At 47.5% G+C, this 27,470-nt stretch overlaps 1 protein-coding gene across 13 annotated transcripts in view; it reads right to left on the bottom strand.

The window, feature by feature from the left end:
• RIMS2 (regulating synaptic membrane exocytosis 2) overlaps positions 1–27,470 on the bottom strand; it is a 2,919,733-nt gene that overhangs the window by 968,813 nt on the left and 1,923,450 nt on the right. For 8 of the 13 annotated variants that reach the window (XM_069621476.1, XM_069621484.1, XM_069621483.1 and 5 more), the window contains one exon: positions 5,273–5,426. In XM_069621476.1, the coding sequence (XP_069477577.1) occupies positions 5,273–5,426 (154 nt within the window). Of the gene's footprint in view, positions 1–4,054; positions 4,082–5,272; positions 5,427–27,470 lie in introns of all 13 variants that reach the window. The other 5 variants (XM_069621474.1, XM_069621475.1, XM_069621477.1 and 2 more) reach the window with 1 other exon arrangement.

The following is a 27,470-nucleotide window of genomic DNA, read 5'->3' as shown; positions in this document are numbered from 1 at the left end:
GCCTTTTGAGCTTCGTGATGCACCATGGAGTTATTGAAGAACTGAAAGGCAGGCTTGGGAATGACCACTACCTACTGCCCTTTCACCCTCCTCCCCGCCACTGCCCCCTTGAACTGCAGGAAATATCTAAGCAGGCCAAAACATGACACAGTCAGGTAGGCATCCTTCAGGTCCAAATGAACAAACCAGTAGCTTTTTTCTATAAATTCCTCAAGAGATGGAAGCCCTCCATAACAAAACGTTGCTACATCACTCAGTTGTTAAATTTCATAACTCATATGTTTCTCAGAAATCTCACCTGACCCATTTGGTGAACTAAGACTACGTTTCTGAGACAACCCCTGGCATGCATTATCATCATGAGTGTAATTTTAGGGGGGGGATGTTTGTCCCACCCCCAACTTTCGTGCCACACCATTTGGTTTCCTTCATTTGTCATGGGCCCCTTTCATTTAGGGGCCCCTTTCATTAAGATGCCATGTCCTTCCCAGAATGTTACTCTACTGATCATCATCTCCACAATTGCATTTCTCTTGTGGACTAGGTTTAACAGTATCAGGTATCAGTAACCGATCCCCTGGATGCAGTTGTCTTATATCTCCAGGCACAAACCCTGGACAACCTGCAGTACCCATGCATCTTCCCAAATCAAGCGCATTCCTCCATCTGTGTTAGCAGGGTCCTCTGTTGGGGAAAAAGGAATATTGAGGACAATAATCCCAGTATCCTTGCTGGCATCTACTTTGCGACCCATTGTAAATGGCTTGAAAAGGGCCAGAAGCGTGACCCCTGCCCTGCCTGGCACTGTTCAAAACTCTGTTGGGGAACACACGCTGTACAAACAACTGGGCTTTACCCAGCATGGTGTACGCATTCCTCAATCGCCTTATCTCCATGACAAGCAGGTCCCAAAACAAAAGGCCCCCAGTGGCGGGCCTTCTTGAGGATCCCACTAGATCAATCATTAGCCAGACTCTGTGGTGTTTCTCAGTGGATATGGTACAATTCATGTTGCTTAAGAAGGTGACAGACCTCTGCACCCAGCCAGCTAGTACTTGCATGTCTACTCACTCCATGGCCCAGTGAGGTCCATCATGTTAACCAGGGGACACACAAGGTCCAGTAGTTGGTCCTGGCATGCCAAGTGCTAGGAACTGTCAATACAGTGTTTGGGTTTGTTTAGGCATTGCACATGAACATGAGACTATGCAGGTCTTTGTCCGAGGTTACAGACATGTTCCCTTTACGGGATGGCATGGTGCATTCTGCCTTCAGGTAAGCCCTGACTTCCTTGTCGATCCCTGTCTTCATTCTCAAGGTCAATGAAGTAGTTAGGATCCTGACTGGCACTCACTTCTCCCAAGGGAACGTGTATAACCAAAATATGTGAGAGTGGATGGTGATAGGTGGTTGCAGGCAGAAATCTCCTTGTTCGGTGGTGGGGGTGACAAACTCCATGCATATAAGGCTAATGTGCACTAAAGTGGGCCAAACGGCCACTTGTGTACATTCAATTAGCTGCTTCACCATGCGGTTTTAGGGTCTGCCGACTGTGGGAGCTGCTATGATAGCGCAAGCACAACATCTGAAAGTCATGCCCCTTAAAACACCAATACAGTCAAAGTATGAACTGACTCTGAACCCGAGAAGGACAACTTTGAATGGTCACTGTAAAAAATAGCTTTGATAAGTGAAATAAAGAAGCTATGCGCATAGAAAATCCAAAAGTAAAGGGAGAGGCCTAAACAGGACAGGAATCCATAACAGAAGGTGTGTCTAGAGTATGGATAGTGACAGAGGATGGGAATAAAACTCCAACATGTTCTTGAACAACCGAAAAGCACAGGAATTGCTAGGTAGTTTAGTTTACATTTTTAAAAGAATGTTTTGTTTGCTGCTGAAAGAGAAGTACACATTTGAATCACAATATTCTCCTTCGGATTGTGCCATACTCATCCATTTCTCTTCTGTAAAATGTATAAGAGTAGACAATATGACATTCTGCTGCTAGTGTAGTCTTTGCATTCATGATAAAACAATATTCAAATACATGTAAAGGATATTCGCAAATTCTGCTGTCAAGATGCTGCCAATGTTTACATAGCATTTTCAAGCAGATATATGCTTTTACTGAAAATCTCCATTACATGTGACATCAATGACCTTCTTAGAAGCCGATTTGAATGCCTAACTACGTAGTAGCTTAATTTAACTGCATATTCTATCCCAACTGGAATAAAAGGTCTAAATGGTGTCGGATACTTTATGACAGGAGGTGTGAGTATTGAAGATGGCACCACTAACAGGGATCTCACCACCTCCTGGCCAATGATTTACAACACTTAGCCAAATAGTATGCATTCGCCAGATAAAGAATTAAAGTGGAACCTGCCTGAATATCAGTGAAATTGGAGAGGTCTTCATTATGCTTGACTGGTGTGCACCAGACAGTTTATGAGGAGGAGGGGTAATAACTGAGACATTCTCACAGGATTGTGTCATGCCCAGAATGTATTTCCAGACTGCAACTATACTACACCCACCATGGCTGGTGTGCACAGGTAGGTGTTGATGATTTGCTTACATACTTCCAAAACTCTGTGTAGCATATACTAGGGAATGCAGTATTGCACTGTGAGCTGATACGCCACATACCACTGCTATTGATTGCATCTTCTTGCAGACACTACTTGCAAGGAGGCGTTGGACAACGCTACTTATATTGAGCTTATTTTGTGACTTGTTCATCGCTAAGAATGTCTACGACATGACTGAGAAACTGAGAAAACAAATGTGTCTTGGGTCCTATGTATTGAAATATTTGATCTAATCTCACAACACGCACAAATTCCCTTCCAAATGTTAAAAGTGGAGAGGTGGAGGCTTAGTGAACTATTCTAGGGAACAGTCAAATAGAATTGCTGATGCTCTGGTAGAGCCAGAGATTGACCAAGTTGGGTTAGGGCATAAAATAATATAATCAGCGTTGACTTCTAATGGACACAAGAGGAATCCTGAAAGTGTGGAAAACAAAATAACCAACAGATCATTGCAGAGTAGCTTCCATAGCAGGGGGTCTGTTCAGGAGAGCAGGATATTTACATGCATTTAAAGACATTTGAAAGCATGTCCTGGGCTCCAGGTGCATGAGGTATTATTTCCCATGTTATTTCATGTCTCTCTGTAGTGGCACTAGATGTAATGAGCAACAACTATTTCCCTCTTTTATCTGTTGTTGGTGGCTTCCCTCGAGGTGTGTTTGATTACTGATTGATTAGTTTAAGTGGTTATAAGTATGGTATTAAACAAATATTAGATTGTTCTGCCTTGCCTGTAGACCATTTGGCACTTATGGATGTCATCTCAATAAAAAGAATATACTGAGAATATATATTTTTTAAAAGCAGCCTAACACATGCTACATTTTTGGTATTCACACACCCGCCTAACATTTCATCCTTTTCCTACCGTATTACTAGCGTAAAGAGAGTTTAGTGTTACGTTTGCAGTGAGAAAAAGATTCAGAGTTAGAAACACTTCTTCGAACATGGCGCAGAAGTGGAAATGCAAGTGAAAGGAATTAGAGGTAGGGTATGGGTGCACAGGTATTTGGGGGAATTAAACACTCAACCCATTTTTCAAAAACTATTTTACTTACCATGGTTATGAAATGTTAAACTATAAGACAAAGATCACAAAACATCATATTCTTACCACAATGGTTAATTTATGTTATTATGGAAAAAATATAGTTCCCCTGACAAGGCATTTGTGCTACCCATCACTAGAAAAAACCCAGCAAAATAAAGAATACATTGTCAATTATCTTATATTAAAGCAAAAGCGGACTCCAAGATATTGCTCAATACTGAGGAACAAAGCCAGAAAAGGAATGACATAGGACACTGCTGAGATGCAAGCGGGAAAAGCCAGGAGGTCTCTGGGATATCGACATATGCACAATATTGTAGCATACACACAAAAATAATGATGCCACACCAAACTGTGCATATGTACGCATGCATTGCGGTTTTCAGACATGCTGAACATTTACCTGAATTGTATGAATATGAGCCTTTATCTGGAAAACAAATATTAAAATGAAGTGACATCAAGGACAAAAGTACATGAATTTCAGCCATGTAACAGGGATGTTTGCAACCTATGAACCGATAAATCATGATTGTGTTATCTTTTATTTGAGCTTTTTCTTGTATTGCAAAGTCTGAACACGCCTTACTCGTGTGTTGTTTAGGCACTTTCCTACTTTATGGTCTTCTTAGACATCCTTGCTTCATGTTAAATACCTTTTAGGAAAAGGATTTAAACATCAATCCATGTAGTAAGATCTAGATGCTCAAGACCTTGAGAATCACACATACATTGCATGCAGCCCACAGTCACTTGCCCCTCACCAGGGACACAAAACATAGAATTAGCTAAAATCAGGCATTAACATCTTTACTACATTATTAAAAAATCTCTGACAAATAATTATGTTCTGCCCAACAGTGAAACAGTACGACACTTTCACATGAAATCACAAGTGCGTCTTTGTAAAAAAAAAAGAAAAAAAAAAGGAGAAATCCAAATATGATGCTTAGGATTTCTGTATGCATGTTTTTTTTCTCTTTTTTAAAGGTAGCATGAATGTAACACAGCTGGTGCCTGGCATTTCATTTATGCAAGATAGGGATGTGATGCTGGGGATCAAACTGGAACAAATCCAGAATAATGTTTTAGAGGTAGCAAAAACAAACAGCTAGAACCACGCCCAAAATAACAAGGGGAGTATAGATATATGGCTACAAAATGTTCTCGGTGACGTGGGGTGAATTTGATGTTGACAACAGAGCACTCCAGTCTCATCCCTTGACATGCTCAACTGTCGATAGTTCGGAGGTGTGCCGCTGATATTGCAGAATAGATTCCACATATTCTTTTATTAACACACCAACTCAGATAAATGCCAGATTGTGACTTTATAGATAGGAGTAAGCACATAATTCTAATGCCAGAGTCCATGTGGCTGTGCTTCATTATGCACTGTAAAATACAATTTATAACATACACAAAATAAGCATGACCCGCTCAAAAATCATACTCATTCACATGGGGTTTAGCATTTGAATTAGGTTCTCGGACAATGAGGCGATTTTGGCTGACAGCGCAGCTCACATTACCTTAGCATTACATCACTTTACAGTGCATTAGACCACTCCATAACATGCACTGACTCGCACAGCCCAAAGAGTGATCCCTGAAAACCTACTTTGTAACCTTCTGGTGGGACTCTCCCCATGTAGCTGCCGGCGTGGCATGAATGGCGAAGGGTGGGGAAGTGGCAACGAAGAGATATCATGCGTCTGAAGTTTGTACCAGTGTGGCTCATCATCAAGCAGTGCTGTCTCCAATTCAATTAAAATCTGCAAGAGTAACAGATAAAGAAGTTAGAGGATAGCCAAAGCTGCTTTTACCAACATATTACATACAATAGCACTGCATTATCGTTTCACAGAAGTACATTCAAATTCAAAGCAATCAACTTAAATATGAACTGAAGCACAACTGACAGAATAAGACTCCTCTCCAGAACATACATATAGCTGGTAATATATCTGCTACGGAGATTCTATGATGGGGAAATTGAAAAGGCTTGCTCAAAACTGATCTCTAGGAGTAGGACCCAGAACCCACAAGAAACTGAGTAGGTCAATGAGATGCTAAACAACATTTATTTTCTGGTGGAATTCTGTATTTTAAATCTATCCTCATATTGGAAGCACAAGAATTTAGTTTTTGTCCACTCTTATGTGCAATGCTCAATACCTCATTTGGCGACGTAATGCCAGATTGCTCCCGATTTGTTCTTCGTTATTGGAAAGCATTCTCTGCATTGTTTAATCCCAACCACTCCAGACATAAAATAATGTTATTCTTTATGAGAACACAACTTCTCATGTTCCTCTGAATGCAAATCCAAATCTTGATCAGGCGATGTAATAACATCATATGTGGATGGCGTGGTAGGACATCAGCCTTAGGTTGATCATCAACAGAAATAGGAGTATTATAGCACCAGTGGGTCTTGTAATTGGCTCTGTCAAAGTCTTAGTGGCAATGAGGTACCCAGAGCAGAAAGCATCTTTAGTGCAAGATCCAAAAGATAGTTAGGCACACAATGAGACAACCTACACCTTTGGAAAGTGACTATCAAGTGAGCCTCATGACCAATAAGCTGACCTTTAGGAAGAGGTAAATATATGGGAGTCTCTGTGCAAACTGTACGGTAAGAGATATGGCTAAGCAAGACAGTAGTCCTTTGCTCCAAAGCTAAATTGTGCTTTATAAATCACATGAATACACTCATATATACAGTAGCAACCCTACGAAAGCATGACACAGAAGCCTTTGCTTAATTTAAAGGCACCAGAAAAACAAATTTAGAAGTTGAATATGCAGTATAGATGTCTGCTTGTACTTAAGAATGTAATGCAACGGAAGGGATAACATTACTATTGCTTGAAGTTAAAAGCAGTATTACTTGAAGTTGGTATGTCATTCAGCCCATATCTGGAAGAGTTAGATGCAATAATCCAGCAAGGTTAGACTTTGTTAAGAAAGTGAAAATGCATTCAAAAAAGTCAATCTGTATTTGTTACAAACCACAAAGGAGAATACAGAAAGCCTTCCAATCAGCTGTTCATCGGAAGTAATGAACTGTCTTGATGGTCTTAATTATGTGCATGCTGGTAAAAGCTTAAACGCCTCCTCTGTTGACTCAATTACAGATGAGGATTTATCCACTTTACTCTTTAATGCCCTCAAGGATTTGTCAGGACCTGCTTCCAAATAATTTTTTGATGTGTCTTCTCAATATGCACTTCCATTGACTGTGTTTTTTCTGGCTTCTTCTATGCACATATGGACTCCCTTTGACCAACACTTTCCTACACGCATGTTCACACCTTTCAGTTCCCTGCCCTGGATCAACTCTGAGATGGGTCTTGACCTACAACGCTGGCACAAATCAGAGACTCAAACCCTATTCCTAGCCTAGAAAAATACCTTGCTGCCATCACATGCGCAATGGACTCTGCCAAATCCTCCTACTTCACAAACCTAATCTACTCACTTCCCAGTCACCTCTGCAAACTTTTAGCTACTCTGTATCCTTTGTTCATACATCCCATGCCAATATCCACTGACTCATCTCTCTCTGCTAATGACTTGCTCACTTCATTTCTTCTAAAATCTCTAAAATGTGTAACTCTCTCACAACTCTCCCCTCTCTCACCCTCTCACCCACTTTCTACCACCTATTCCCTCTACCCTTCTACTCTAATCTACTTTCTCCCGTCTCCTATAAAATGAGTATACCCATCTGTTAACAGTGCCAACCCATTTTGTCCTCATATCAACCCATTTGCTCCTGAAGTCATCAAGGAAATAGTTCCCATCACCTGCCCATATCGCTCTGAGCTCCTTAACCCAACTCTTTTTCATGCTTGACCCTTCCCTGTCTCCTTAAAATCTGCAACTGTCAAACCCATTTTGAAGAAACCCTCTGCTGGCCCAAATGTCCTTGCAGACTATCGCCAAGCTACCGGCCAACCCTATTGCTCAAAGCTCTTTAAGCGGGTTATCTTGCAACAGATCATTAACTATCTTGGGGATAATGTACTTTCAGATCCACTTCAATCTGTATTCCGTAGTAAACATTCATGGATGTCTCGAACTACTTCTCTCTGTCGCTTTAAAAACTGTTCACCACTCCTCTACCTTTCTCACCCTCTAGGGCTTTAGGTTTTGCAAATCTTCCCTAGCCTGGATTGTCTGTTACATGGATGGTTGCTCCTTCAAAAACTCATGGAGCACGAAACCGCTGACACCAGCCCTCTCCCTATTATTGTCCCCAAAGAATCAATCCTTGGACTTCTGCTCTTCACCCGCTATAACTTTGCCCCAGGAAGATTTACCTTATCCTTTGGATATTATCACCTCATTGATGAGAACATTCAAACCTTTTTCACCCTTCCCTCCTTCACGCCAGCCATTTCAAAACCGTTTACAAACTGTCTCACTGCAATCCGTCACTGGACAGCTCTCTGCTGCCTCATGCTCAGCTCTTCAAAAATGAAAGTCATCTTTCTCCCGGCTTCCAATGCCATCCTTGTTCAACCCTCTCCTTCCGACTTGACCTTCTTGCTTCTGCACCCAAAGCTCACAACCTTGGGGTCCTCTTTGATAACGACCACCAACTGCACATGTCATAACTACTGCCACATCTGCTGCTTGTGTTAACCTTCTCAACCTTCTTAAGATGGGTCCATTTCTTACTCACCACTTCACAATAACGGTAATCTCCACCCCTGTGCTCAGCAAACTCGAGAACGGTTCGTGACTACAACTTGGCCCTTCCTTTCTACTCTTTCCTCTGTGTAGATAAAGTCCTCTGCTTTTCTACCAGCACTCTCTACTACCTTTCCAGAACCCCCCAACCATTTTGTTCACACCCTCATAAGCTGGCTCACCACTTGTCCTCATCTTTTTGCCATTCTACAGGCATCCCGCCAAATGTGTTATTGTAAGTAATTTCTTATTAATTGACATCACAGTTGTTCAAATGGGCACAATAATTTCTACACTTTGTTCAATGCCTATGTCTGTCAGTACTGTCAGGAGGCTTAACTACTTCCTCGATGAATGTTTCAGATGTTCAAACCCAGTTACTAAGTGGATGAATGTACAACAAAAATATATTGTGTCTAAAGGGCAACTCATTGACACTCTAGTAAACAGACGCTTTTGAAACCTTGGTGCATATATATTTTTATGAGAGCTTCAAGGGGTGTCAACACAATTGGCACCCAAGCTCAGAGTCTGCACTTTTTTGTAGTCTTCCCAGGTTATGAACCTGAAATGTATAAATTACTCACTGTAGTGACTAACGTACTCCTAGTCCATAGGCCCCTTTCCTCCATCCTGTATGGGCGACCCTCGCAAAAAACAAAAAAAACAAAAACAAAATCGCCCGAAAAAATATTAATTCCCTTTAAATTTAGAGGCGCGCGGGTGCACGGCCCTGGGAGCATGCGCTCCCGACTCCGCCCACCCACGTCACTCCTCAGTCCCCTTTCATGCGTCAACAATTTCCTAATGACACCAGTTTTATTAAAGGGCAGGATGGTGGGACGTATGGAGGAAAGGGAGCTATGGGCTAGGAGTACGTTAGTCACTACAGTGAGTAACTTATGATTACTCCTACGTCCCGTCCCCATTCCACCATACTCAATTGGCGAATGCAACTGAATGTAGCCCCAGGGTGGACAGGTGACCCTCATAAGAAAACAAGTTCCTTAAAACTGCCTGACCAGATGCTGCATCTGACCTTGCGCTGGCATCCAAGCAGTAGTACTTGCAGATGACCTGCCACAGAACATGCCTCTGAAAAGCCACAGCCATGACCTTCGCTCTGATAGCGTGGGCATGCATATTTGCCAGGAGTGGTTTGTGCTGCCCCTCATAAGCCTCCTTGATGGCCACAACCATCCATCTTGCTATGGAGGCCTTGGAAGCTTGATAGCCTGGACTTGATCCACCGTAGGTGACAAAGAGCCTCCGATTTGCAGAAGCTCTTGGTTCTGTCCAGGTAGAATTTTAGAGCATGCCTGATATTTAGACAGTGCAGAATCCTCTGTGCCTCACACTTTGGGTCTGTGAAGAATGTAGGTAGCACTATTTCCTCATTGAGGAGACCACCTTAGGTAAGAATGCAGGATGAGTACTAAGGACCGCCTTGGATTTATGACAGGTAGTATAGGGCTCTGAAGCCACCAGTGCCTGGATTTCACTGACCCTGCGTGCAGACATAAGACCCACCAAGAGGGCTGTCTTAATGGTAACAAGCCTGATGTCCGCGGACGCCATTGGCTCAAATGTTTTATGCGCCAAGGCGCCCAAAACTACATTGAGGTCCCACACGAGAGGGTGCTAGAGGGCCAACCAAGATGGCCGCTACTTAGTGAGCTCCCACACGGACTAATATCAATCTGACATAATCATCCGCAATTCGGTATATCCCTGCTCTGACCGTCGACCACCCATGTCAGCCAGACTCTGCTCCACCATTCCGTGAAGTCTGGGGCCAAAACGAACGAGCGAAGACCCAAAACGCTGCCACCCAGCACCCACACCCGAGACAGGTGACCGGGCCCGCTGGGAGCTAAGACCGGAGGTAGCGGACCAAGCCGCAGCCAGGACCGGGCGGAGAGAAGTTGCCTGCCCCACACGGCGCTCTCGGGGGGCGGGATCGGTCCGGACGCCTGCGGTCCACGGGAGCTGATCGGAGGAGGCTTCCCCTCCCCTCCGACGACATCAGCTCTCCTACCAGTACACCCGCGGCCCCGGGACCGCGGAGAACCCAGGGGAGCTGAACGGTCACCAGACCATCCGCGCATGACAGCCGCTGGGAGGGGAGCAAGCCCGCGACACCTCCAGGCTCCCCCTCCTCTCACCTAATCTGCCCAAAACAGGGCGAGGAGCTCTGGCCCGCCGCGCGGGACCGTGGAACCAGACCGGCAGCTGCAACTCGGAGGCGGAGGGCAGTGGCGCCTCCCCCCCCCGCTCCCTACCCCCCCAGACAGCAGAGATCCTACACAGAGCGGGAGAAGCAGGAGAAATTCAGGAAAGTGTGCCCAGCAGCCAAACACTTTCGCCAGGTACGGAGCACATTGGGGGGAACACATATCAGACTGCCAGTGGCCTAGCTCCAGCGCCTCCCACGCAATCTAGTAAATTCCAACCAAAATCTGACTTTTGGATGCAGAGCGTGCCGGGGAGACCAGCTCTGACCTCTTTTATCCATTCCAGAAAACCGCTCTCCTGAGTATTGGCCACCAGTTTTTTCGTCGCCTCACCCTCACACAGCCTCCTCTGCCTGCAGGAACATTCCAGCTAGTTGAGTCCATCACACTGGAACTATCCCCCGCCCCGCCCGGAGGGCACCTGCCGCCCACTTACTCTTGCTCAAGTACCCCGAACGACTCCCTACACCCTGTAACTGGGGTGAGGTTCATCTACCTCCCTCACCCATCTCGCAGCCGCCAGGGACCTGCAAATGACAACCGCTCCCTGAGCCAAATGCCCGGATCGCCACTTCTGGCCCAGCAGGCGTCACTGCCCCACAAATCACTCCAGCACAGCGCAAACAAACCCCGTTTCTGAGAGCCGACAGGCAGCGAGGCAACTACCTACTGTCATTACACTCCACACAAGCGAAGTCCACTACTCCACCCCAATGGGGAGAACGGATAGATCCCAAAGGAAGCTAACCTTTGAATCCGGCGCACTCCCTAAAACACCCAGGCTCCAAGAGGATTCAGAACCCATGACAAACAGCACCCCTCAGATGGACGAAAGAACCTCCTCCACAAATATTAGGACCCTCTTACTGGATCTTAAAGTCGGCATAGGGAGCCTCAATAACAAAATGGACGGTCTCTCATCGAAGGTAGATCTCCTACAACACAGAATGGATACCCACACAGAACGCCTCAATGAGGTGGAACAACGCGTGTCGAATTTAGATGACGGTATGGCAACCCTAGCAGCCAAAGTTAACCAACTGGAATCCCAAATGAAAGCAGCAATGCCAAATGCGAAGACTTGGAGGGTCGCTCCAGAAGGAATAACATTAGGATCATCGGGGTGAGGGAGCAACAAATGCAATCAAGAATGGAAGACTTTGTCGAAGAGCTATGCACCACCCTCTTCGGGCATGAAGCCCTCTACCACATGTTTGTAGTGGAGAGGACACACAGGATCCCTTCCTCCAAACCCATCCCAGGAGTACCCTCCAGACCAATAAACGCCAGACTACTCAATTACAAGGATCGTGACAATATTCTTCGTCTAGCCAGAGAAAAGGGCGAGCTCCATCATGACGGAGACAAGATTCACTTTTACCAAGATTTCTCCCCGGCAGTCCAGGCACAACGGAGATCCTTATCCTCCGTCAGACAAAGGCTCAAAGACAATCAACTCACTTACTCATGCTCTTCCCAGCGCGACTCAGAATTCAATATGAAGGGAAAGTCCATTTCTTTCAGACGACAGAGGAAGCCAACACGTTCCTATACAGGGCAGGATGCCCCGCGCTGAACCCCAACCAAGCACGAACCCGGCGGGAGAGAGCACACAGAAATCCACCTTAAACAGCAGGTGGTCGACGACCCGAAACCCGCATACAAGAAACTCATCGAGCTAACCGAAAGATACACAGGAGTTAAACACTCCATGGCCGTGAAACTTGGGATGCCCCCTGGTACCTCTTGCACAGCAAAGTTTTCAAAACAGTTCACTGTTAATGGGTGGGAAAGTAGGAGAGGGACTCGCACCCATGCGGTTCATTCTCCAATGGCATAAGCAAACGGGCCAGTTGGGGGTTGCCCGTGTAGGGAAGGAAGCCAGAGAAGGGTCTAACCGAGGAATTTTACAAGGCCTTTGCTGAAACCCTAGCCCCTTTATTTGCAGAGGTATACTATGAAGCATTAGAAACAGGCTCCCTCCCATGGTCGTCCCGCGAGGCCAACATTATCCTCTTACACAAGACAGGCAAACCTCCGGAAGAGTGTGCATCCTATAGACCCATTCCTCTACTCAACCTCGACAATAAAATACTGGCCAAAATACTCACAAATAGGTTGCTACCACTGATGCCGTGCCTCGTGCTCGCAGATCAGCCCGGATTCGAGCCCGGACGCTGCACGGCGTTTGGCATCAGGAGGCTATTCGGCGTTATCGAGGCTCTCGACCCCACCAGCCAGGCTGTGGCGATACCACTCGATGCTGAAAAGGCCTTCGACTCCGTGGAGTGGCCCTTCCTATTCGCCGTACTTACTCAGATGGGTCTGAGCTCCCGCTTCATTAAACTTGTCTCCCTACTATATAACGACCCCCAGGCTACAATATTGGTGGGATCAGCAAGATCTTCCCCAATCAAATTACAGCGAGGCACTCGGCAGGGATGTCCACTTTCTGCGTTTATAGTCACATTACTAATGGAACCTCTGGCGTCGAACAAGCGAACCCAGCAACTCCACAGGGGTCTCACTATTGGCCCACACAAGCTGATTATTTCGCTATACGCGGATGACATGGTGTTATTTGTACGTGATCCCGTAGAAAATCTTAATCCAATCATGAGGGAAGTAATTAAATTCAGGGCAATATCGGGATTAAAAATTTATCATACAAAATCAATTATATCCCCACTCACCCCAGTTACTAAACCATTCACCGACGATTACAATTTTGTTTGGGAGACCTCCAGGGTACTCTACCTTGGGATACAAATGTCACTAAAATACCATAACGTATTCCAAGACAACTATGAGACAGTAGCAAAAACATTACAGAAAAAAGTGAACCGATGGAAATCTCTTCCACTAACTCTGTGGGGGAGAGCCTCACTAGTTAAAATGGTTATACTTCCTAAATGACTATATCTATTCTCCAACATCCCAATTTTAGTCCCACAATCCTTTCTAAAGAAAATCAAAAGCCTTGTTCTTGACCTCCAGTTGGCGGGCAAACCAGCTAGAGTCGCTCACTCGATGCTAATACTCCCAGTGTCCAGCGGCGGACTGGCCCTCCCTGACCTAGAAAGATACTTCTGGGAGGCCCAAGCGCAATTCCTACGTTTTTGGTATGCCACGCACTTCATTAGACCACACGTGCAGATAGAACGGGCATTAGCGACTCCCAATTTATTAAGGGCGTCATCATCAGCCAGCCCCCAGTGCCTATCAACACGATGAATGTGGTCCTCGCTACATATGCAATGTGGAAAAAACGTGCACAAAAATACAAAGTACATCTGAAAGGGTCTTCCACCAATGGACGGAAAAACTACAGATAAACTTGTTGGGTGACCTGTTCGACGAAGGCTCTTTTATCACACCCCAACAAGCAACTGAAAGAGGTGGTAACACACCTTTGGATAGGTTTATCTACTTTAGAACCAGATATACCCTACAGGCTCTAATCCCCACGTTTCCACAACAACCTCCAACTTGGCAGTTGCTACACAATGCGATCCAGGCCCAGGGCGAAGGCAGACTAATCTCACTACTCTATAAATCCTTTTTATCAGACACAGTATCCATCGACACCCGCACGAAAACAGATGGGAGCGATCCCTCCAGCTAACAATCCCAGATGAGGAATGGTTATACATACTGAAACAACCCCAAAAAATAGCCCTCAATGCACGCTTCAAGCAAATACACTTAATTATCTACACCACACATACTTCACCCCCGCAAAAAAGAATAAACAACACCCAGACCAGCCAGCAAAATGCGAAAGATGCGGAAACCCAACGGCAGACTACGGCCCCAAACTCACCACATTCTGGTCTCAGATCCTCCAGACCACGTTGGCAATAATAGGAGAAGAAGTGCAACCCACCCCAACGGCAGCACTGCTCGTCATGGCGAAACAACTCTCACCCAGAATAAGGAAACTGGCAGGGTTACTATTGACACTGGCTCGAAGGAGTGTCGCCATGCCATGGGGTAGAGGGCCAGCCCTGTCAGTGGCAAACTGGTGTAAAGACATCCTATACTGTCAGGATGTTGGATCTGAGTTTATCAGAACACTTCCCCAACATGCACGCCCCCTCTGACATCTGGGGGCCACTGGTGTCCTTTTTAATCAACGAGGCAGACGAGAACACCTCATCATCATCAGGAAGACACAGTCCCCAAAACTGTGACTCTTAATCCTTTGAACAGAGAAACTAGCAGTTAGTCAGACGGCGCATCATGGAGGTGACACTTCAACAGTGGCTTTGGTGAACTGGGGGTGGGAGAACGGATACGGGGGGGGGAGGGTTAAGAAGGCACTCGGGTAACTCACCCCCACAATGGGGTGATTGTTTTGTAACTATATCTTTTGTTTTAAAATCACCAAAAATAAAGGTTTAAAAAAAAAGAAGAGCTCCCACACTGGGTGTGGCTTCTTGATAGGTGGGAAAAGCCTGGTGAGGCCCCCCAAATGTCTTTTAACTATTGGTTTGGAGGATGAAAAGACCTCCTCCTCCGAGTTCATATAGGCTCTGATGGCCGCCAGATAGGTGAGGCATGTGCCTCTTTTCACCCCTGAATGTACGAGGTGTGCTGAGAAGGATAGCATGTTGTCCAACGTGCAAGTAAAAGGATCGACTTCCATTGATTCTGCCCAGTGACAAAAACAGTCCACTTGCTCTTGTACTGTCTCCTAGTCGTGTTGCTCCTAGCGCCCTGTATGATGTCTATGTTAGCCTGTGACAGACGCAGCTGCTTTAATGTGACCTATTCAGGAACCACGCTGCGAGGGCTAACCTCTGGGAGCGCTGTGGATGACTGTGCCTCCCTGCTGGGAGAGTAGGTGAGCTGAAGCCAGCGGAAGGTGCAGCCGGGCCTGTTCCTACAGGCTGAGTAGTTCTGAGAACCATGGCATCGCGGGCCACCACAGAGCTATCAGGGTGACCCGGAGGTGCCAGGCCTCCCTGATCTTGCAGATTACACTGTGGATTTGGGGAGTGGGAGGGAAGGTATACACGTTCATGTTGTCCCATTGTATCTGCATCACCCAGAGAGCCCCAGTCCTGTCCCTGCCAGGACAAAACTGAGGGCACCTCCTGTTGGCCCGGGTGGCGAAGAGATCCACCTGAGAATGACCACATCTGTTGAAGATCCCCTGAAGGACTTGTTCGTTCAACTGCCATTCGTAGTTGCCCGCACCCAGTCTGCTGAGCCTGTCCGCCTCCAGGTCGGAGTGCCCTAGGGGGTGGATTGCCCTCAAGTGCATGTTGTTCTCCAGGGCCCACTCCCAAATGCTGACTGCCAAGGTGCATAGGGGAGGAGACCTGGTGCCACCCTGCTTGTTGATGTAATACACGCTGGTGGGGTTGTCCATTTGAATGAGGATCATCTTGCCACTGATTAACGGAAAGAAAGCTTTGAGAGCAAGCCAGATCGCCTTCAGCTCTAGACAACTGATATGGGCCTCCTGTTCCTGAAGAGACCAAACTCCATGGACGCTGTGGCTGTCCAGGGTGGCTTCCCAGCCCTCCAAGGAAGAGTCTGTGGTAATGGTAACCTGCAGTGCTGGTTGCCTGAAGGGCCTGCCTATTCTCAAATTGCAGTCCATGCTTCACCAGACAAGGTCCTGGTGGAGAAAGGGAGGAATGCTGACGAGTTCCGCTTGGGAACACCGCTCCCGACTCCATGAGGCTGCGAAGTGCAGTTACAATCATCTCATTTTGAGTCTCGTGCACGGTACTGACAGTAGACATGCTGCCAAGATACCCAAGAGGTATCTCTAGGTAGACCTCAGCACGGTGGTTGGTACCACCATGCTGAGGTCACAGCTCTGCCGAGAAAATGACCTGTGGCCCTCCTGATGGCTGTGATCTTGTCCTCCAAGGGAAAAACTCTCTCGGAGCTCGTATCCCAGATGAAGCCCAAGAACGTAAGGTTCTGTGTAGGCTCCAGCTGTGACTTCTTGAGATTGATGGTAAATCCCAATTCGTGTAGCGTATTCCTGAGGGCAGAGGAGGTGTGATAGACCGGCTCCGGGGATCTCGCCCTGATGAGCCAGTCGTCTAGGTATGGATAGACATGGTGACCATGGGCCCTGAGAAGGGCTTCCGCCACATTCATGAGTCTGGTAAAGACCCTAGGGGCTGAATTGAGGCCAAATGGTAGAACCTTGTATTGGAAATGAAGATCCATGATCCTGAGCCTCAGAAAGAACTGATGAGGCTGCCAAATCGTGACGTGTAGATATGCGTCCTTCAGATCCAGGGAGCACATCCAGTCTCCCTTGCACAGTGTCTCCGCAATAAGCGCCGGGGTAACCATCTTGCACTTTTGAAGATGGAGGCAATGGTTCAAGGTGGAAAGCTCCAGCACAACTCTCAGGCAAGCCTGGTTCTTCTTGTGTATGGTGAAAATCCTGGAATAGAAGCCCATACCCCGCTGGGAGGCTGGGACTTCTTCCACTGCCTGACTCTCTATGAGCGATCGAATTTCCGCCTACATAGTTGCTGTCCTAATCTGTGGGAGTGGAGAAGAGGAGAGAGGAACTGGTAGGCGGTAGCCCATGGAGACTACTGAAAGGATCCATTGGTCCGCGAAACACCTGCGCTAAGATTGTGTGTGAAGGGCAAGTCTGCCCCCCACCAGAGACACGTGGACCCAGAGGGGAGTGTCATGCCTTCTTTCCCTCTGAGGCTGGGGTTGAGGAGGGGGACTGAAAGAAGCCCTTACTCTCTCCGCCTTATGCTGTTTATGGCACTGCTGACTTGGAGATCGGTGCTGACTTGGAGATCGGTCCGCTGTCTTCACCCACGTTCTTGGAAGCCCCTGAACCCGCCGAAGGCCCGCCACTTGTCGGAACGCTGATGTACGTCTTGGGCGTGGACTTCGTGAGGATAGATAAGGATTTTTCAGTCTGGGAACTTGTGCCAGGACATCTCTTCCCTGCATTCCGTTGTTAGGCAGCACTTACTGGAAGCACAAGCTTGCGTCAAGCGCTGTGCTGGCGTACATCGTTCAGACGCACCGGCTTATGCGGTTGGCATGAAGGTTTGGCTTTCTACCAAGCATCTGTGTCTGCCAGGCAAGAGATCATTGCTACCCCGTTTTGCTGGTCCTTTCTCTTTTAATGACATCATCAACGTTGTAGCCCTCAAACTGTCCTTACCTAAGACTTGGCGGATACATCCGGTGTGTCACGTATTGTTGTTAAAACCAGTGGCACCAGGGGTTAGGTTAATTGGACCAGCCCGACCTCCGGCCATTCAGGGTACTTGGGAGTTTGAGGTTCAGCAGATCCTTGACACCAAGGTTAGGCGGGGTGTTCGTATGTATCTGGTGGATTGGAAGGGTTATGGCCCAGAGCATTGTACTTGGGAACCGGTGGGTCACATCCATGCTCCTCCTTTGTTGTCTGACTTTTGGGCATCTCGTAGGTATAGGCGTGCTTTGAGGGGGTGGGGAGGTTGTCATGCCGACGGCATTATCTAGGGTTCAAGCACGCCTTACTAAGGTATCTGGTAACAACTCTACACAGGACAAAGCTAAACGCATGCACATCGCCACACAAAACACATTTACTTTTGTACACCGTAATGTTAGAATGTTCAACCCGTAACACAAGACCCATAAGCCCCGGCGATTCTGCTACCTAAGTCGCTACGGCCCAGATTGGAGGTTGCCATGGAAACTACCGCCCTGTGCGTAAGCCAGAAGCTTGCGCGTACGCGCTCATCACGTGTGTTGGTTTGTGTCATTTAAGCTTCCCGAGTGCACTGTGTTGGCGCTTCCGATTGCTGAAGTACGACTAAGTTTCTTGTCTGATATATTGTTCTCTGGTTTACGGATCACCTGTGTACTGTTTTCGGATTGCCTTGGTTCTGCCTTTTGGTTGTGCTGCCTTGAATTAAGCTCTTTGTTTACCTAACGGAATTTCCTCCTGCCGAACCCCTGAATGCCTCACGGAACTGCTTTGCCTCCTGCCTTTGTACCACACCTAGGAAACTACAATATCACTGAAACCTGGTCTGTTTCACGGAACTGCTTTGTCTCTTGCCCCTGTTGTTCCATGTTTCAGAACTTGTTAAGTGAATAGGATTTTCCATCAAACAGCTCACCGTACGCTACAACAAAACCTTCTGTTATCCTACCATCTTCATTTCCTCTGCACACGGACTGGATCCCACGTGTGCTCTTGGTATCCTAATAGGCATCCGCTTGCCGTCGGTTTCAGTTGTTGGGACTTGAGACTGTCTTCCCATATTAGGCGTCCTCGTTCCGTCGGGTCAGCACCCTGGGTTGCTCCACCCGCTGAGGTTCCTACGACTACGGTTCTCAATTGTTACTTCCAATGGTGAGTGCACTCATACAACACCACACGTGTATAGTAAGCATACAACCACCTGATCCTCACATTAAAAGGACTCCTATTTTTTTCACATAGATACTTTAACTTGTTCTGGCTAATTGGGTCCCTGGAATTCTTGGTGGAGTATTCTTACTAGTAGAAGGTTGGTTAACTGCCCTTAGAGAGTTGTTGATATCTGTTATTTATCATTCAAGGGACATTAATTGTGCTCTTTTGTATCTTAGGTTGACAGTGTTTGCTGCTTCCATTCTTTTGAGGAATACATCCTCCGGCTCTGTGTATTATCCACTCAGGGGTTCTATTGCTAAAAAGAATCTGTCAGCTACATTGCAGGGTCAACAGCACGACAGATTCTGATACCTGGCCCAGGGATTGATAGGTATACTTTTCCATTGTGATTGTGTTAGCTAGCAATCTGTACCAGTGGTCCCTAGAGAACAAATGCATCTGATCATGGATACATTGTGCACCAAATGAATGATGCAACGCTGGATATTGTCTGCCGCACTACACTTCACTGCAAAGGAAACTACTAAAATCTCTAAACGATGGATATGGGAGTTAAGCTCTTTTGGAGACCATTTTACACCTTTGTGAGTGGTCCCTGTCATTCGCCCCAACCTGAGCAGCTGCCTTCTGAAGCTATCACCAGATCAAGGCAGGCGACAGAAATCACTTGATTGTTCCAAGTGTCCATGTAGTCAAACCATCAGGACATTTTGGTCCTCTCTTTTTCCGTTAACAAAACCTAACGAACATAGGAAAGGCCGCTTTGGGTGTGTCTGTTCTTGAGTTTTTGGAGAGCCCAGTATTGAAGAGACCCCAAAAATATTGCATGAATCAAGTATGCCAGAATGCTCAAAAGTTTGTTTAACTTTCTAAGAAAAACTATGTGTTTGCTCGAGAACGATTGGACCACTTTCTTATCAACTGGATATGGAAATCTAGCTTGCTACCCAAAGCGGTCAGGTATCCACAGTGAAAGGGCTTCAGCTGATACTATTCTTTGAATACCGAGAAATCCAGATTTGCCAGTAAATTCACTGGCAATTGCACTGCCGCTTTCAGAAGCTCCTTGTTTTGGGATATGAATATCATGTCATCTAAAATTCCAGCAGCCTTGTGCTCTCAGGCCATGCCTGTGGCCAGGGGTTCATGATTTGTGTTAAGCGCCAATTGGTGAGAAGATCCCTAAGGAAAGGCAGGAAAACTTGAAGAGTTCATGCCTGTACTGGAGTGGAGGGAGCAATGGTCAGGAAGGGATTCTTGAAGTTGAGTCTTGCCAATCAGTCACCCAATTGAAGGATATCCCTCTATTTTCAAGTGCCTGAAAATTACCTAGGGCCTCATCACAACTTGGACAGTAATCTGGTGCAATTTCTGTCAAGCAGAAATAGCGTTACCACCGGATCGTGCAGCGGTATTAGCGCTGCATCACAAACTGGCGTGAACGCACCCCCGACTTCAGCGGCGACCCTTTTGAAAAACACAATCCATTAAATATCTCGACTTCCTGCAGCCATCCCGTCCAGGAAAGAAGCCAGAATGTCCCAGGAGGGGATCAGAGGCATGGTCCCAGAGCATTGTCTGCATAAACCAAATTTCAGTGAGGGGGAGCTGGTGGTCTTCACAGATGAGGTCATTTCCCACTGTGACAAAATATATGGCAGTCAGCAGCGGAAGATCACTGGACAATGCAAGACAGCCATCTGGCATGCTATCAGCCAGAAGGTGACAGCAGTGGCAAGTGTACTCTGGGATGGAGAGGACTGCTGCAAGCGGTGCAACGACCTGAGGATAAGGTTGCTGCGACTGCTGTCCCAACACCGGTAGGAATCCCTGGCGACTGGAGGAGGCACTGTGGAGCCACTGGTCCTCACCGCCTGGGAGGAAAATTGCAGTACAGTGCTGCACATAGAAAGAATTGAGGCAGTGCACAGGCGGATGCCAGCAGCCTGGGGATTAGTCAAACCCTCCACCCCAACACAAGTGCATGCACAAATGACAGCCCAGCATAAGATGTCCCGGTGGACAGGGACACATGTCAGCAGACCCAGAAGCTGGGCATACCAGCAGGGCGGAATGACGGGGTGGCACATCACCACCCTCCACAGCAGCCATGGGGCAGGGCACAGAGGGCACCCCTGAGCGTCACAGCAGCGGGAAGGGGTGGCAAGTGTCATAACCAAATGTCATGCACACCACACCCCTACTGGTGCACCCTGTGCCAGAGTGATGGAGGTGCGTGAATGACCACAACACCGTGCTGCAGTCACACCAGCATGTTACGGGCCCAGTTGGCCTGCCCCATGTTGGCATGGCAGACGAGCCACAGGGAAGTACACGTCCCCCACACCAACATGTGCTCAGCCTGCCAATCACTGTGCACCGCAGTGTAGCTTTGCTGGCTGCACAGGAGTGCCCCATAGAACCATGCCAGTGCTGTGGACTAAGCCAACACCCCTGCCCTCACCATGTGAGTGCCACACGGGGAGGGGATGCGAGCACATGAAGGAACACTAGCATGCCTGCCAGAAGTCAGCTGCCCCAGTATGGACACCCTGCCCTCTCCACACACAGGCCACAGACCAACTGGCTATGTGTCACACACTCACTGCTACAAGCAACCCCATGAGGCTGGGCCCACATGCAATCCGCCCTGATGAACCTTATCCATTTGGCTATATGTGTGGGGTCCCACCCTGTACCATAGCAAATGTGTCGAGCATTCCAACACAATTGGGGAAGCCATATGTGACAACATTTCATATGTTCCCTACAGGCACCCACGCATCGCCAGAGTCATCAAAGCCCATCTGGGAGCAGCGCAACCAGGCCCTTACATTCTGCCACCACCAACACACTTAAAAAGGTCCAGTCAAGCTTGTAAGATACCAAAGGGTATCTCACTTACTAGTCCCCAAGGATCTCTCTCTCAGGTGGCCAGGGCATGACCATCGCCTTTGGATCCAGACTCGGGGTGGACCAGTGCTGGAGGATCACCTGGGTGAAGGATCTTCAGTGAATGGAGGTGAAACAACTGATGGTGAGACACGGTATCTGAGAGTAAAGAGGCTAACACTTGCATATCCCATTGGACATGTCCCGTTAATAAGGTCAGGCAAAATCAGGCACTTGACAGTAATCCCATACATCTGATACCCACAGGCTCCCCCTACACGGATAAAAGGCGGAACATGGAGACACACTCTGACCAAGGTGAGACACAAGAAGGATCAGATCTTCTGGGACGAAGGCGAACCCACTGGAGCAGGACGAACGATCGAGGGAACAGAGCCAGGGGTAGAGAAACCCTAAAGATCACTGCAGGAGGTCATTGCCTCAGGGTACCGTGAAGAATATGCAGTGAAAGCCAAATCCAGATAAGAAGCCTGCGTTGTGTTTCAAGGGAAGGACACCAGCGACCCTCCCGGGTGAACGGCAGAGTTGGGGAGGCGTGGCCAAGCCTGTGATATCAACCTTGACTCATGAATCAAAGTCACAGAGAAAAGAAAGGAATGCACACAACCGGCGAGTTAGCGAAAGACATGAAAGGCCGGTTTGGTCAAGGAAAGTTTGAAGCTGCAACAGTGTATCTCCCAAATGAAGGTTGTGGGCGTGCTGAAGGGCAAAGGAAAGCAAACCTGTAGCGATCTTTAAAGTCACTGATAACTGTGAAGCCAGTGATAAAGAGTAGCGGAGTGATCCGGCGAAAGGAAATACCCCACTCGAAAGACTCTGCGAAATGCTTGATGTTATATTATAAAGCGACAAAGTGAACAAACTCTAAAATGCACAACCGTGAAGATTAACTACAACAAAAAGGGAAGTTAAAAAGTGATTGCTTTAAGAGAAAGATTTCTTTGAACTTTTCTGATTGTGTTATGGAACTACCAAGACCAAGAGGCACTGGGGCAAATCGCATAAGAGAGAGCTGAAGTGAAAGTCAAAGTCATCGTGCGCGAGCACAACTGAGGGAGAACTGAAATATGAATTAAGTTAAGGGGAGGGAACCCCTAATGAAGGTGAATAAAGCTTCGGGAAGGTAACCCCTAATGAAGGTGAGTAAAGCTTGGGCACGGGAACCCCTGCAAGTGCTGTGATTGCGCAGTCCGAACCTGGCTGAGGGAGATCTACATTGAATCAAGTACTTTTTGTTGAAAGATCCAAGCCCAACTGAGGGAGATCTAAGTGAACTTTTGTTGAACTATAAATTACAAGTTACTCACCGTAGTGACTAACTTACTCTTACTCCTAAGTCCCCTTTGCTCCATACTGCATGGGAGTTCCTTCCAAGGGACAGGAGACTGAACCTTTTCCACCAGAAAAACCTTCTTCCCCTTTAAATTTAGAGGTTCGCGGGGGTGCGGCCCTGGGAGCATGCAACCCCTCACCCCACCCACCGGTGCCACTCCTCAGTCCCCATTGATGCGTCGATAATATTTAACATTGCCTAATGACACCAGTATTATTAGGTGAGAGGATGGTGGGACGTACGGAGGAAAGGGGACTAAGGACTAAAAATACTCTAGTCACTACGGCAAGTAACTTGTAATTACTCTTAGGTCCCGTCCCCTTTCTTCAATACTGCATGGGCGATTACAACTGAATGTAGCCCCAGGGTGGAGAGGAGACCCTCTTTAAGCAAAAAAGTTCCTTGGAACTGTGTGTCCAAAGGCCGCGTCTGACTTAGAGCCGACGTCCAAACAGTAATGCTTGCAAAAAACCTGAAGGGGTGGCCCCGGTGTCCGCCCTGCTTATGACTTGCCACGGAACCTGCTGCTGGAATGCGATGGCCTTGGCTTTGACCATGTGAGCGTGAATATAGGCTGGCAGCGGCTTGTGCTGGTCTGGAGCCCCCAAAGGTGACAAAAAGTGCGTCCGACTTGCAGAAGCCCTTGGTCCTATCCAGATAAAATTTCAGAGCGTGTATGACATCCAGACAGTGCACGACTCTCTGAGCTTCATCCTTGGGATCAGCGAAGAATATAGGTAAGACTATTTCCTCATTTAGATGGAAAGCAGATGGTACCTTAGGTAGGAACACCTTATCCCTGTGGAAAGTGGTATACGGTTCTGTTGCCACCAGAGCCTGGATCTCGCTGACTCTGCAAGCGGAGATGAGTCCTACTAGCAGAGCTGTCTTAATGGTGACCATCCTGATGTCCGCGGATGCCATAAGCTCGAATGGTTTGTGTGCCAAGGCGCCCAATACCATGTTGAGGTCTCGCACAGGGTGTGCTTCTTGATGGGCGGGTAAAGCCTGGAGAAGCGTGCCAGATTTTTCTTGACTAACGGGTTGGAAGAGGAGAAGACCTCCTCCTCCGAATTTCTATAGGCCCCTATGGCTGCCAGATAAGTGCAACATATGTACACCTGTACGCCTAAGTGTGCAAGGTGTGCCAAGAAGGAGAGCACATCGTCCAGCATGCACGTCAGGGGGTCGATCTCCTTAGAGACCACCCAGTGATAGAACATGCTCCATTTACTCTTATATTGGCTCCTGGTGGCCTTGCTCCTAGTGCCCGGGATGATCTCCAGGTTAGCCTGTGATAGGCTCAGATGCTTGAGGGTAATCTGCTCAGGAATCACGCTGGAAGGGCTGACTTCTGAGGAGCGGGGTGGAGAACCCTGCCCCCTGCTGGGACAGGAGGTGTGCTGGACCCAGCAGAAGGTGAATGGGTGGTCTGTCCGTGAGGCTGAGCAGTTCGGAGAACCACGGTCTTGCCGGCCACCAAAGAGCTTTCAGGATGATGCTGAGGTGACATGCTTCCTTTATCTTGCGGCGTACCCTGGCGTTCAGGGGTGTGGGAGGAAAGGCATAGGCTGTCATGACTTCCCATTGAATCTGCAAAGCGTCGCCCATGGAGCTGGAGTCCCGTCCCTGCCAAGACGCAAACTGATGGCACTTCCTGTTCTTCCAGGAGGCAAATAGATCCACCTGAGGATGGCCCCATGTGTTGAAGATCTCCTGCAGCACCTGGTTGTTCAATTGCCACTCGTAATTGTCCGCTCCCAGTCTGCTGAGACTGTCTGCTTCCAAGTTGGCCTCTCCCGGTAGCTCGATGGCCGTGAGGAAGATGTTTTCCGGGGCCCATTCCACATGCTAGCCGCTTGGTTGCCCAACTGAGGGGACATGGTACCCCCCTGCTTGTTGACATGCAGGTGGATTTGTTGGTCTGGATGAGGACGGTCCTGCCCCCAATGAGAGGAAAAGAAGGCTCTGAGGGCTAGCCAGATGGCCCTGAGCTCCAGCCAGTTGATATGAGACTCCTGCTCCTGTTGGGTCCAGACTCCGTGGACGCTGTGGCTGTCCAGAGTGGCTCCATAGGCCTCTAGGGAGGAGTCCATCGTGATGTGACCTGCAGGGGTGGTTGCCGGACGAACTTGCCCTTCTACAGGTAGCAGTCCCTGGACCACCATGTGAGGTCCGAGTGGAGAGAAGGCGGTATGCTGACCAGCTCCGCTTGGCAGCCCCTCTCCTGATTCTCCTGATTCCATGAGGCTGCAAAGTGAAGCTGTAGTCTCCTCATCCGAAGTCTTGTGTGTGGCATGGCCAGAAGGACCGCTGCCATGATACCGAGCAAGTGCTGGTACCACCAAGCTGAGATCACTGCCCTGGAAAGGAAGTGCGACGTGTTCCTCTTGATGGCCGTAATTTTGTCCTTGAGAGAAGCACCTTCTCAGAGCACAAGGCCCAGGAAGGTGAGGCTCTGCGTGGGCTGCAGTTGAGACTTCTTGAGGTTGATAGTAAACCCCAGGTCGTGCAGCGTGTTTATAAGCGTGGAGGAAGTGTGGGTAACTCCCTGCGGGGATCTCGCCCTGACGAGCCAGTCGTCCAGGTACGGGTAGATATGGTGGCCCTGGGCCCTGAGGAGGGCTGCCATCGCATTCATGAGTCTGGTGAAAACCCTGGGGGCTGAGTTGAGGCCAAAGGGTAGCACTTTGTCCTGGAAATAACAGCCCATGATCCTGAAGCGTAGGAAGGAGTGATGTGGCTGCCAAATCAGGACGTGTAAGTAGGCGTCCTTCAGATCAAGGGAGCACATCCAGTCTCCCCTGTCCAGTGTCTCTGCAATGAGTGCTGGTGTAACCATCTTGAATTTCTGAAGCGGGAGGGAGAAGTTAAGGGTGGATAGGTCCAACAAAACTTTCAGGCCAGCCTGGTTCTTCTTCTGTGTGGCCAAAATCCTGGAATAGAAGCCTAATCCTCTCTGGGAGGCTTTGTTTATATGTTAGAATCGGTCGAGTGATGTGGTGGTTGGTGGTGTCCTGGTTTCAAGTGGTTACAGATTTGTGTTTATTGTTGCACGGCTTGAGTTGATGGTCTACTGAATTGCTTCTATTTGGGCTCTTAGGAGGTTTGTGATGTTGTCAGTTCTTTTGTGGGTTTCTTGCGGATTCGATTCTGGTAATGTATTATGCTTTTTTCCATTTAGGACTGCTGATTTGTACATTCCGAGTTGTCATCAGAGTTTGGTTTTGTCTGATTGGTTGTAGCAGTTTCTCCATTCTTTTTCCAGTTTGCGTTTTTCTTTTTTTAGTTCTTCAGTTCTTCTGTGAACCATCCTGCTGCCATTTTCTTTTTGTAGTGGCTTTGAAGGGTTTTGCAGCTGCTAATTGGTCAGAGGTCTCTGTGATTCAGGTGTCTAGTTTTTCTTCCACTGAGTCTAGAGTCCTTCTGTTTAGCTCAGAGCTATTTGGTTTGGTGGATTCCATTAGTTCTGTTAGGGTTTGCACGTCAAGACTCTTCCAGTTTCTTTTGTTAGTAGCATGCAGTATGGAGTAGCTGGGCATTATGTGGCTTGGAATTTTGACACTGAATGAGATAAGGTGATAGTTGAGTGTAGAGTCTTAGTAAAGTTCATTAGAAATAAATCTTATCTGAAATGATACCCTACTGACATGCTAAATGCCCAATGGGTGTACTGGTGCATTTATATTCATGATAAATGAATGTGAATCATTAGTCAATATACAGTGCTTAACAGTTACACTGTATCACTTGCCCTTCATAATGTTATGTTATGTTAATCCATTCATACCGCGCACCTAAAGGCCTGCAGGCATATGAGCGCTAAACTGTAAAGTAGATGGTCAAGCACAAACAATAACAAATAGACAAACAGATATGGGTAGGCCACACATGCGCCAACCAGCACAGATCATGTGCATTTATCTAAACAGAAAGGTTTTAAGCTCCTTTTTAAACAGATCCAGTGATTTCATTTCTCTCAGATCCAGCGGAATTGCGTCCCAAGCTCTAGGTGCTGTCGCAAAGAAGGTGCCATCGCTGACCTGGATAAGCTTAGATCTTGGCACCAACAGAAGGTTGGTGTTAGGGAGAATTCTCTGTTAAGGCTAATTTCCCAAACCTAGTGAGTCCCCCAGCAGCTTTGCTGGATTTTTGGGGTTTATTTTTTTCTCCTGCTAAGAGTGAGACTCTGTTTCTCCCAATCTTAGACATGATTTGAGGTATCCTTTGATTTTGTAATGTGTTTTATGGGCTATGGGGT

Source organism: Ambystoma mexicanum, chromosome 5q (assembly GCF_040938575.1).
Source record: "Ambystoma mexicanum isolate Mex_15411 chromosome 5q, UKY_AmexF1_1, whole genome shotgun sequence".
Classification (NCBI taxonomy): Eukaryota; Metazoa; Chordata; class Amphibia; order Caudata; family Ambystomatidae; genus Ambystoma; species Ambystoma mexicanum.
This window is presented reverse-complemented; position numbering and strand designations above follow the sequence as displayed.